The following is a 13,357-nucleotide window of genomic DNA, read 5'->3' on the forward strand; positions in this document are numbered from 1 at the left end:
TAAAAGCCTTAGCAAGCACTAATAATGAGCTTTACACTCCTTTCAATAAAAATAACTAATAACTAGTATTCTCAACAATTAGATGGTGTGACGTACCTCAGCAAGCAGGGTGGAGATGATGTGCAGCGGGGCCTGGTGGATGGATTCGTCCTGCAGGGGTGAGGTGAGGGCCATGTCCACCAGGGCCCTGATCTCCTTCAGAACCACATCCCAGCGGCTCGGGTTATTCAGAACCTTGCGGTACTTGTAGATCTTTTTCTGCAGATGAGTCAGATAACCCAGATTGCACACACCTGCCTTTTACCAAAGGTGACCAGCAGTTATGAAACTGACATATATTTTACCACCATAATGCAGCAGTGGTCACATATGATGATGACAGCTTTTGAACTACATTACAGTGTGAATTACCTCACCAAATCTACCCAGAAATAAGCTGAGCTGACTAGGCTTAGAGATTCAGGGTTTGAAGTTCTTATTTTGTTCCATATTATTGCCCTCATGCATGGATATTTTTTCAACCACAGGCACTTTTCTTTAAAGAAAACACTTTTCAGGCTCTCACTAGTTAAATCTGTCTACTATCAATCAACGTCCCATAGTAAATGTTTTTTGCTTTTTTTTGTTTAACAAAAGAACACTTCCACCGCATCTCAAAATATCGAAACTAGCTGACTGGAAACTTGATGCACAAAAAAATGATGCTCGGAAACTTCCTTTTATACACATCACACATCTCGTATTTCTGATCAAGCACACTCTTCACTGACACAGCTGGCTCCTTGACAGCTAAGTATTACGTTTTAATAACTAGTTATTGGTTTGTAAAGGAAAATTAAGTTACAAATTGTAACAATCATTTCTCACAATAATCCTCAAATAGTTAATAAGCGCTTCATTCTTCTTTCCAAAAATGTTTCAATGTGAAAATAAGCCAATTTGCCTAATATGACTATTTTATTGTGAGATATAAGTGATATTTATTGTTTCCTTCATACATAACATTTAATATTTCATATCAAGCATGATCTTCAGGGACATGACTGTCTCTTTAGTAACCAAGAATTAACTTTTGATAAATCTTTATTGAGGCAAAATTGTTAAAGGTGCTGTATTTAGAATTGACACTGTGGTTGAACTAGGTACTGCAGTCCAAATTCAAAATATTGGAGAGGGGTTTTTCTTTTACCAGGCCCCTCCTACTCAGGCTTGACACACATGCAGGGGTGCTGAAATAGAATTACCGTATTTTCCGGACTATAAGTTGCACATTTTTCATAGTTTGGCTGGTCCCGCAACTTATAGTCAGGTGCGACTTACCAGAATTAATTTGACATGATCCAAAAGAAAACATTACCGTCTCCAGCCGCCAGAGGGCACTCTATGCTGCTCAGTGCTCCTGTAGTCTACCACTGAGCAGCATAGAGCGCCCTCTGGCGGCTATAGACGGTAATGTTTTCTCTTGGTTCTTGATTCTAAATTAAATGCGACTTAACTGACAGTGCGACTTATGTTTTTTTCCTCATCATGACGTATTTTTGGACTGATGCGACTTATACTCAGGTGCGACTTATAGTCCGAAAAATACGGTAGGTTAACTGGCGGTGGGCGGGTTTCACAAACCAAAACAGAGACCAACATTCTGGCCTGGAACACACATTTTCAAAGCAGAATAACTGACTGTAGCATTGTTTTTTTTTAGATAAACAAATATGTTAAATTAGCATGTTTCCTAAATATCGGCAAACATATTATAGTATTTTTATGCTTTAGTAGAGTCAAACTTACATACAGCACCTTTAATGGTGTAAATGACACCACAAATGAGGTAGTAAATGGTGTAAAATTTTTATAAATCATTAGATACATGAATGTTTCATGAATGTCACATAACAAAAACAAAATGTTTTAATATTAGAAATCAACCCTTGGAACATCAAAGTGCCTGTAGTTGAAGAACCACCCACTCATGCACACTTATAAAATGATACTTTCACTTAAACCATGCAAAATGTCATGACTCTGATGCTTTTTGCAAATCCAGCCTTCCTAGACTTCTGACCTTACCTTCCACTGTATCGAGTGAAACCACTGGTCCCGCAGATAGCTGTTAGCAGCCTGTGAGTGAACACAAACATTCGCAAAACGAGTCAGAGCGTAATCTCACAATGAGTGTCATGAAACCTTGAGGGGGCTGGAGGTACCTGCAGGAGGACTGTCCCTCCAGGGAAGCTCAGCTGGACACAGTATTTGGGGGCGTTGTCCCAGGACAACAGCTGTAGGTCCTCGATAGTGCTGTAAGAGAGAGGGGCCTCCATGTATCCTGTGGGCTACAGAGACAGGAAGAGACACGTTCATATTTGCAGGAAACGGTCTAAGCTTTAACACCTCTCAGGATGAGCGTCATTTACTGCACTGTCATTCTTAATAAAAGCTCTGCAACGTCATGGACTGGCGGTTGGACTATTTATTAATCTGCAATGTGAATAATATAATGATTGCTCTTTGAATGTCACGATACGCCTTCGAAGTTGCATTGAACTCTTGACGTAAATATCTTCGAGCCAGTGTCACCCACATAATGATACTTCAATCAAATTATTTCAAAGGTCAGTGGCAAATAAGGTTGAAGCTGAAATGGTTTGTGTTGCTGGGCACAATGTACAGTCTACATGATCCGTTTTCTATTATCCTTATTTTAATTTAAGTAATAAAATTTATTTATTTTAAACATGGTTAAAGTGATTGGCTAAATCTTTAATTAATTTAAACTTTCTAGGTGTATAGGACTTTCTTCTTTCAGACAAATACAGTCGGAGTTACATTTTTTTTAAATGTATGATGGCAGTGAATGGGGGTTGAGATTTGCAAGTCCAATAAAGTGCATCCATCCATCAAAAAAAGTGCTCCACACAGCTCCACGGGGTTAATAAAAGAAATCAGCAAAGCGATGCATGAAATTATTATTATTATTTTTTTTGCATTCTCTACTGTGGTTAGTGTTCGTCACTTTCACATTCATCACTGTATTCACCTACATCCCACGTCATCCGCTGGAACATCATTCTCTTATGAATGCGCATATGTATGACTGTTAGCAGAAGCTAGAGACTGAAGTTTATAAAGTTTTCAAGTTTAAAGTCAGGTGCATCGGCTGTCAAAGTTCTGTAAGTGATTCCAGCAATATCTTTCTTCAGTGGCATTATTATTATGGTTCTAAGAATTATGACGACTCTAATATCTTTATAGTTACAACTTCTCATCTTGTTTGGTGTGAACGGGCTTCAAGTTTCATGCGGTTCTGCATTTGAGCCGCAGATTTACAGCGAATTTAAGGTTCCCCTTCTTAATAATCTTTAAATGGCTGCAGGAGCTTCTTCATTTTCATTATTTGTCACACATGAGCCTGCTCTAGCACATTTCTTAGTTCCACTCCTGACTGAAGTGTTGGTGGTCACATGACCTTAAATGTCAACAGGCTGTTCCCCATCTCCTTTCCTCTACAATAGCACACTGCAGCTGTTCCTTTATTAGCCCGCCCTCCCTCCTCTGCAGCCTGGCAACAGGCTCTTCCGTTATTAGCACCACCCACCCTTGGCTTCTTTGCACAAACAGGCTATTGCTTTATTTGCGCTGCTCTCCCTCTAGACTCAAACCAAACCACAGTTCCTGTATTTGTGTCAGCCGCCCGGTTCAACAGAGCAAACAAGCTGTTCCTTTCTTTGACTCATTCGCTCTTAGTCTCTTGCTCTCTCGCTCTCTCAAACAAACAGCCAGCTCGTCCCCGTTAACCGAATAAAACAGGCCTGTCTTTTATTTACATCCCCCACTCTTAGGTGATAGACACACTGGCTGTTCTGCAGCGGAGGGGGCAGGACGTCGAGAAGGCGGATTTGTCTTTCTTTTCAAGAGACCATGTGATAAGTATCTATTAAATGATATCTCTTTTTTTCAAGTAATCAGTCACGAGTCTGCTAGCGGGCTTGTGTACGTTGGGACACGTGCCACACGTGTGGAGAAAAACATGCCCCGAGGTGGCAGAAACCCAGATAAACAGCTGAAGTCTACTTGTCTCTCATAAAATCAAGCTAAAATATACTACATGACAATGTGACGTGAACTTGTGCTGAGCTGACGTTCCATCTGCTTATCTTTGTGTCACTCGTTGTCCTTTCCTCTCTCTCTTTTGCTATCTGTCCACTTTTCCACATCTCTATTCCAAGAAGTCCCGTTCAGCCTGTTTTTCATGGTGCAATTCTTCCTTAAGGAGGAGCTCAATAGCTCTCCTCTCAGCATTGCTATGTTGCCATGGAAACAAAGAGATGAAATAGAGACATATGTTTTTTTTTTTTTTTTTTTGTTACCAGGGAGATCCAGATGGAAAACGATGTGGAGAAAAACATCAGTGTGTTCAGGTGGCGTCTCTATAACTGACAAACTGATCTCAGTTAGCTCCTGTTAGCACTGCGACTACTAAACTGCGAGGAACCACAGCCAAGGGCAGATTTCTCAGCCTCTCATATTGTTGTTTGAAGAGCTGAGTGGCGAATACAAGGTAGATATGTATATTAGTGATAGACGGATAAATTATCATCGGGGCGTGTGAGATGATCATAACAGCAATAATGGTTCCAAATGACTGATTAAAAATGTTCTAAACTGTCCCTTATTTCAGATCCAAAATCTACCGCATTGTTTTCAATGGATAATATAAAACTTCTGCTTTTGTTATTTAATTTGTATTAAGTAATATTATTTTAATCACAGCAAATGAGAAATACTGCAGAAATAATATTGAATTTTATACTTTTTAATACTTATTTTACACAACATTTTCACAGTTTTGAGGCCAGGAAATTGTTTTTTTCTTTCTTTTTTTTTTTAATAAAAGTGTTTTATTATGCTTATCAAGGTTTCATTCGTATGACCAAAAACTGAAACTGTAATACTGTAAACATTATTACAAATTTAAAACAACTATTTTGTATTTTAATATATCTGAAAATGTAATTTAATCCAGTGATTACAAAGCTGAATTCCCAGCAGCCATTACTCCAGTCTTCAGTGTCACACAAAACAAAAATAAATAATTATTTTAATAAATCTAATATGCTGAGTTGGTGCTCAAGAACCATTACTTATTATTAAAATCAATGCTGAAAACAGTTATGCTGCATATTTTATATTTTATGTCTTTTCTGTCACCTTTGACCATTCTTGGTGTATTCATTCATTCATTCATTTTTACTCATCCCAAACTTTTTGAACCGCAATAATATGATAATCATTAATGGCAGAAATCATAGCCTTTTACTGATATATCAGTCTATCACTAAATGAACTGTGAAAATATATATATATATATATATATATATATATATATATATATATATATATATATATATATATATATATATATATATATATATATATATATATATATATAGCATAACTTTCTTGCTAATTTTCTTTAAAAGGAGCAAAAATTTACTGCATGGGCATGTAAAAACTGTGATAATGTACTCTCTCCCAAAGTAAACATGGCTTTTTCCAGTTAAACTCTTCACCCATGATATATTAACAGCAAACCATTGCAGGCCAGGAGAAGGAAGCCAATGCAAGCCAGAAGAAAAAAAAAAAGTCTCCGACCAGGAGAGCCAACTGTAAACTAGAGTTCACTTGGTGATCTACAGTAGTTTCTGTGCATCATTCTGTGCAACACGAAAGCAACAGAGAAGCTAATTTACTGTACAGACAGGTATGACTGCATGCCTATAGACTCTATACAACACTAAATTCCCAAAGACAGCTGGCTTTAATTAACGCATATATCTGTTAATATATACACATCACGTGAATGGCAGTAAGTCATGCAAATCCAACGCACACACTTGCGTACTGAGATGTGGTTTGCACATGTGGTGCTTGGACTTGCATGCAGTTAAAAACAAAAACACATTTCTTGTGAAATCTTGTCCAAAGAAATTCTCAGTATGATGCAATTGACTATGGCATGCAAAGTATAACGCAGCCAAAATAAAGTTCAAGTGAAATATTGGTCTTAAAACCGTTTAAGCATGTCAAATCATCGACCGGTGGAGTTAGCAACCTTCAGATGATGTGGCTATTCTTCATTCGCTCGTAATTCAGCCATATGTCTATCTAGGGACACAACTAGTTTTTCATTCGGTGGGCTGAATACGCCGAATTTCAGTCTACCGTCATCCATTCATGCGTCAGCCTAACCACAAATTCGATGTCTGAGACGGTTTATGTGACAAAAGGAAATTTGGCTGCGAGTGTCAACGTTACGGATGTGGCAACTTCAGTTCTGTTTCAAAACCTCAACAGCCAGAAGCCAAGCAGATTAAAAAGCTCACCCATAATCGACACAACTGATATCATATATCTGATATCTTTGGGGAAGTCGTGGCCTAATGGTTAGAGCCTCGGACTCCCAATCGAAGGGTTGTGAGTTCGAGTCTCGGGCTGGACGGAATTGTGGTACAGTTCTCTCTCCACCTTCAATACCACGACTTAGGTGCCCTTGAGCAAGGCATCGAACCCCCAACTGCTGCCCGGGCGCCGCAGCATAAATGGCTGCCCACTGCTCCGGGTGTGTGCTCACAGTGTGTGTGTGTTCACTGCTCTGTGTGTGTGCATTTCGGATGGGTTAAATGCAGAGCACAAATTCTGAGTATGGGTCACCATACTTGGCTGAATGTCACTTTCACTTCACTTCATATTATGCATCCGTCATTTTAATAACATGCAACGTGAGTTACAACCAAACTCACGGTTTAATCAGAGGTTGTCTGGATTGTATGCACCTATATATGCAATGGAGTCAGAGTGAAATCTACATTTTAGAACCTGTTTTCAAGTGCAGTAAAACTGATTCATGGTCAAAAAATTATTTTTTTTACATTTTTTTTTTTTTTAAAGAAATGAATAAGTTTTATTGTGAATTGCTGTACAACCAAAGCACTTTACAATCATGTTACAATCATCCACCACCACCAGTGTGAAGCATCCACCTGGATGATGTGATGGGAGCCACAGAACAACAGGGCCAGTGCACTCACCACACACCAGCAACAGGTGGAGAGGATTTTGAGCAGGTGGAGAGGAGTCACAGAGCCAATCAAGTGGAAGGGAATTATTAGGAGGCCATGATTAACATGATTGGTGGCAATTTGGCCAGAAAACCAGGGTTACACCCTTACTCTTTACGAGAAGTGCCATGGGATTTTTAATGACCACAGAGTCAGGACCTTAGTTTAACGTCTCATCCAAAAGACGGTGCTTTTTGTCAGTATAGTGTACCCATCACAATACTGGGGCATTATGACCCACACAGACTACAGGTTGAGCACCCCCTGCTGGCCTCACTAATACCTCATCCAGAAGCAACCTAGTTTCCCCAGGACGTCTACCATCCAGGTACTGACCAGACTCAATCCGGCTTAGCTTCAATGGGAAACCAGTCTTGGACTGCTGGATGATATAGCTGTTTGGCCATATAAACAATATTTGTACATAAATATATTTATTCAGCAAGGACACATTAAATAATTTATAAAGTTACAATATATTTTACACACACACTTTGCTGACTGTATGCATGTATATAATGTAATACATACATACATACATACATATACATATATACGTATACATACACAAACTTGGACACACACACACACAAACTTATTTATTTACTTATGAATGATAGTGGAAACGTTTTGTTTTTAGAGTTGTTCAAGTATTCACAATCCAGAGTTAGAGTCAAAAATGTTGGGAATCCCATTCCAAGATGCTTTTAAACTGCCCCGAAGCTGATCATGTGGACGGCCCCAGACAATGCCCTATACATTACATCTGGCACTCTTAAATGAAAAAAATCCCCCAAATATTTCATCACCATGGCTCCACTGCATGTTCCGGTTGAATATGCATTCCTGCAATTTAACATTTGGTTTTAAGTCCTATATCTATGAAAGGCAATATCAACTAGTTGCATCCATTCATTCAAGCTTAAAGCAACAATAATGAAAAATTGCGACAATATCAAGACACAAACAACCCAGTACATGCAAAACAATTATTCTGAAACCCTGCCAGTGTTTGAAAATCTCATCCTAATGGCTTTTCTGTGCTACAAAAACAAAGCCAGCTCTTACATCTCAATTACAGAGCATATTTGGACGGTAGCCGAGGGGATCTCAGGGAGCCACAGTAGTTTATGTGCCCAGTCATCACCATAGCCCTGTTTGTTTACAGCAGAAAGCCCAACAGTACCGTTAAAATGGTTTGTTATAAGTGTAACCTGTTTTTCCCCCCTGACCTGGTCGTATTTAGCTGAACTCATCACAACCAGACTTTCTCAGCTTTAGTCATCAGTATTGCTCAAAAGGTGATGACTCCTCAGACGTGAACCGTTCTGTATTGAGTTGTGTTTGTTAGTATCATTTTATATGTACCCAGGTGTTCAGCATCTAACCCAATCACGACATAGCAAAACACCCACCTAAAACATTTGGGCAGCTCTCACCTTTCTGTGCATTGTTTATACAGAGGACATGTTATGACCTATACGGGTTGTTGTCTCATCTGGTCCTTCATCTAATTAACAGAACTGACTTGAACAGCAACTATAGTCTGCAACACAAACAAAATTGTGCGCTTGAGGGCATCGGCATATGTGCCTTTAGAGGTAGGGCTTTTGATGTCCTTTTAACGAAAGAGGGACAGGAAGTATTTATAATGGCTTGCTGTTACGAAAATAAGATTTAGTCTAAAAGAGCTAATAGAGATGAGGGTGACTCAACGTCTTTCATATCTTCTAGTGAGATCATTTTCCACAGAGCTGACTACACTTATCAAAATATGCTATCAAAATGCCAAATGTTTTGTCTACACTAAGCCCACGAGTTCTTAAGAAAATCGTAAAAAAAACTGTAATCTTCAGGGAAAAAAATACATTTTTCGTCGGACAGCCGTCATGTGCTACATCTACAAAGCAAATGAGGTCAAATATTTTGAGCACATACGAGCGAGATAAAGGAATTTCAACCCAAATGACACCCTAGCAAGGTTTGTGCTGGAAAACACACCAGGTGAGGAAACCAAACCATCCAAATCGAACTTCTCATCAACAATAAGGCCTTTATGTTGATATACTGACCTCTTTCTGGAGCATACTGCTTCGATGCACAGTAGAATCACAAACAGGCTAGTCTTTGCCAAAAGAGACCATTAGCCACAGACAACTACCTCCATTAGCTACGGTCAACTGAACACGGGTCACTAGCTAAACATCTATTAGAGACCTTGCAACTGTAGGAGAAAACCAATACTGAGTGACAGGACTGTCAAAGTACTAGAAGTATCCTAACTTTTTATTTGTTACTCTGTAAACACTTCCAAACGACATAAACCTCTGCAAAACGGCCGCATATAGTTACAAACATAAACATACGGTCTGTGTTTGGCTTAGGTTAATCTCAGCTAGCCTCCGAAATCCCGAGGGCCTCTGAGTGTCAGCGGCTGAGCTCCATCCGACAGTCAGACCGTTGTTAAACAAGCAATCTAATTCATTCTGAAGCATTCATTTCAGGAAGAAGTCAACGGCTAATTCGATCATATCTGAACGATGAAATATAGCTGTAAAATTTAAACCTTTAATTTAATCAGCCATTTGATGATGGCATCCTGTGTGAGGATGTCCTGAGTGGAGAGATTCTCTTCAAGACTTCTTCAGAGATACGATTTACTCATCTGAAACAGGCAGAGGGTAAAACATGAATGTCCTCTCCACATCCAAACCAAACATCGATGAATAACGGGTCACTGCCTGGGCAGTTTTGTGTTTTTTCTTTTTAAAAATAACCGCCATCGAGTGGATTCCCAGAAATCTCCCAGGTGGGTGAATCCATTGTGACCGTGACACTATACTTTTCCATAGATAAGCCTCTTGAGCAGCAATTAAGATGTATGCAGTGATGTTTTTGAATATCTGAGCATCAGATGAGGCTTAGAATTTGCAGAGAAGAGAGTAAACATCAGCAAGGAAAATAACAAGAAAACAGGACACGTGGCCAAAATGTGATTTGGTACTCAATTCATAGTCTAAAACTTCATCTCCACTGACAACAATTCAATTCTGACACATCTAACTGCATCTTCTGCACCTGCAAAGCACTCTTATATTGTTTGAATAACTCTGCTGACCCAAAAACACCTTCATGACACTGCATACAGTACGTAGTAGGTTCTAAAACCTTTAACATAGTTACAAAGTGGGGAAAAAAACTTAATTCGAATTCTATTTTTAGGGTTTTCAATCAGAGGTCCATGAAAAATGTCATTAAAGTTAATATTCCTAATCATGAAAGTCATTGGCTGAGACTGGGTGGGGGTCCCTGGGTTTTTACTGGTTGAAAACCCCCTGTAAGCATCTGAATTACTTTTATTTATGATTAATTTTCCAATACGCTGGACTCTGATCATGGTATTTGGAAATGACAACTCATTTGTTAAATAATGCAGAGTGCTTTTGTGTACCTCATGAACATATGTCAACAGTGGCTTTAACAAACAATAGCTGACACCAGCTTTCACTGTTTGTTTTTACAGCCAACACTCTCCTTGATATTAACAAACACTCATCTTTAGATTGAAATGGAAATAAATTTAAGCACTTCTCTCTCTCTGAGTATTTTTATATTTTGTTTGACATTGGCTACTTTATTAAAAGCATTTCAAGTGTCCAAAAGTTAGGCATCAATCACGTAATCATCAAAACTCTCCCAACTTAAAATGATGCTAAATTTCTGAAATAGACAAACGTCATCTTCCTGTTATTGTGTGAACTCGTCTCTTAATTTGACTTTGTACAATGCACAACAGATAATGGAAAACTCGATATCTATAGAAATATCAGGATTTAATTATCTTTCTAAAACACACTATTGTGACCTTGTATGGCTAAATGAACAGTATAACACTAACAACTTTATCAAAATATAAGGGCTTTATCAATATATAAGGTCTAAACTAAAATTTGGGGATTTATGTTAGCTTGAATTGATGCAATGGAGTTTCTTTAAAATCTTTAAAAATCTTTTTTCCACCCAAAATGAAATAGGCCCTAATTTCATAGATGACCATATCAAATGACAAATCATAATACATAAACCCGGAAAACGGGAAATAACAGAGAGGAAGCTGTTAGGTTGTTATTATTATGACGTCACGGTGTGTTTTCAGATCTATTTCGAAACACATCCGCTCAATATTAAGTTTTTTTTAAATTATTATTATTATTATTATTTTTTTTTTTTGTCAACTGTTCACCGTATTACTACATTGTAAAAACCATGCTGTTTTTGGAATGGTGCTGGAAAGACCATGCGATCAAATAAAAACGTCAGATAAATACTTTCCTGTTCTTTTTAAGAGTTCTTCAATTTCTAAATGTAGAATTTCAATATCAGCGTAATTATTTGATTTTTAATTAATGTTTTGGACTGTTGTACTGAAGTGTGTTTTTACTTTCGCTGTCTAAAATGCTATTACGTGTACAACATTTGTTGCACTTCCTACTTTGTACATAATGAACAGATTACATACTGAAAACTGAGCACAAAATGATGCACAGCGGTTCTTACCGTGGCAGACATCAGGCTGCTGTCCGTCAAGGTGAGGTGGTGCGGCTCCCACCTCCGTAAAAATTTGGAGGTGAGGAGCTTACTGAGGAAGGTCCGCGGGTGCTTGACCACGCACACCTGGATGTCCCCCTCCTGGAGCAGTTTGTATCTCATGCCGCTGCTGCTGTGTAGAAGGCTCCTCTTGCTGCAGGGCCCCGCTTTGTGATTATTATTCCCCTCCGGTGGCGGCTGCTGCGCGGACATTTCCCCCAGCAGAGGCTTACTCTCTTCGGACGGATAAAACTGATTGTTGTGCAGCTCGTTTCCCCCACCGCTCCCGTTAAAATCCATGATTCCCCTCAGCGAAAATCGACGGCGTTGAATAAGATCAAGTGGCTTTCTTTTGATTTCGAGGCCGATTAATGGTCGTTCCAGTGTTTGTCATATAGAGGTTCACGCGATCCACCCTGACTCGACCTTAACAGCGCGACGGAAAAGACGAGGGTCGGCGACGGCGAGGATTGAAGCCATTAAATAAGTCCGTCAAGATGAGGAAGGTTCGTTTAAGTATACGTTAATGTCTTTCCTTTGAGCGTCGAGGGCTATTCAATATGTTCGAGCCATTGTCGTATCCATTCCGTCTCTCTCCACTACATATTATTATTCTTTCAGTCTTCCTGCTCCGAATATGAAACCGTAACCAGGTAAAAGATCCACGCTTCGTTCAAATTTATTTGCTCTTCAGATGCTCGGAGTCATGGTTCCCTTTTCTTTCTTTTTCCTCCCTATCTCGGCGGAGGAACCGAGAGCTTCGATAGGGCTGCGTGTGGATTGGTCCCGGCTCGTTCATGTGATACCGGAGTGACGTCAATGGGGAGGCGAACGGATGCGCGTCTCTGTTTGATAGGGAGCGCGCACTTCCCTTCTCTTGAGCAAAATGGTGAAAAGAAAGATGGCATATGGCAAACCGTTTTATTATTTATATAATCGATTTTACATAGCAAATACTCATTTTTTTTTTTCTTGGATGCAGTCGAATTATGATGGTATACCTTTTCAATTTCACACTAGCCTACTATGGCGTACTAAAATAGTGGTTAAAATGTACTCTAATTGTGTGTTAGTACCATACATATTCATTTTCTTTTTTTTTTTTTTTTTTACTAATTTTACTACTTACTATCACTGTAGTGACACAAATTGAAGTCAAAAATGTGTGTTTGTATATATACCTGTAGCCTATATAGTTTGAAAAATCACCTATTTCCTTAAGTAGTACGACTATAGTATATTGTTGGTGTAAAAAAACAAAAATTATCTGCTGTGTTAATCAGTAATTTTACACATGATAAAAACGTACAATTAATTTGCTTAGAAAATACTTACGAATACAGCAGTCAAAAAAAAAAAAAAAAAAAGTACAGTAGCCCAGCCTAATAATAATTTGTCTGTATTCAAATAATTGCTCTTAATAGACCTGTGTGTTTTGTATCACTAGTGCAGTGTCCGTTCTCGGAGCATATAAGCCCTACCCACGTGAGGCGCGTCTCTTCTGGCTCCCTCTGTTCTGTAGTTTATTAAAAGTTTATAAATTCTGAATGTGTCGCGTGTCCATATTGCACCAAAGTGCAACGCTGCCCTCCTTTGGGTCCGCAGCAACACACCTGCCACATGTGAAGTCGATTGGATGAACGGTTTTCGACATA

General features: G+C 38.9%; 1 protein-coding gene across 2 annotated transcripts in view; it reads right to left on the bottom strand.

Moving 5' to 3' along the window:
• Positions 1–12,518, bottom strand: part of LOC113118239 (C-Maf-inducing protein-like) — a 28,240-nt gene extending 15,722 nt beyond the window's left edge. The window contains exons 1-4 of one of the 2 annotated variants that reach the window (XM_026287278.1): positions 11,673–12,518; positions 2,205–2,330; positions 2,068–2,118; positions 97–258 (exon numbers count right to left, since the gene is read on the bottom strand). In XM_026287278.1, coding sequence (XP_026143063.1) covers positions 97–258; positions 2,068–2,118; positions 2,205–2,330; positions 11,673–12,002 — 669 coding nt within the window. In that variant the 5' untranslated portion in view covers positions 12,003–12,518. Of the gene's footprint in view, positions 1–96; positions 298–2,067; positions 2,119–2,204; positions 2,331–11,672 lie in introns of both variants that reach the window. The other variant, XM_026287277.1, reaches the window with a different exon arrangement.
• Positions 12,519–13,357: the final 839 nt, after the last annotated feature.

This window comes from Carassius auratus, chromosome 18, assembly GCF_003368295.1.
Source record: "Carassius auratus strain Wakin chromosome 18, ASM336829v1, whole genome shotgun sequence".
NCBI lineage: Eukaryota > Metazoa > Chordata > Actinopteri > Cypriniformes > Cyprinidae > Carassius > Carassius auratus.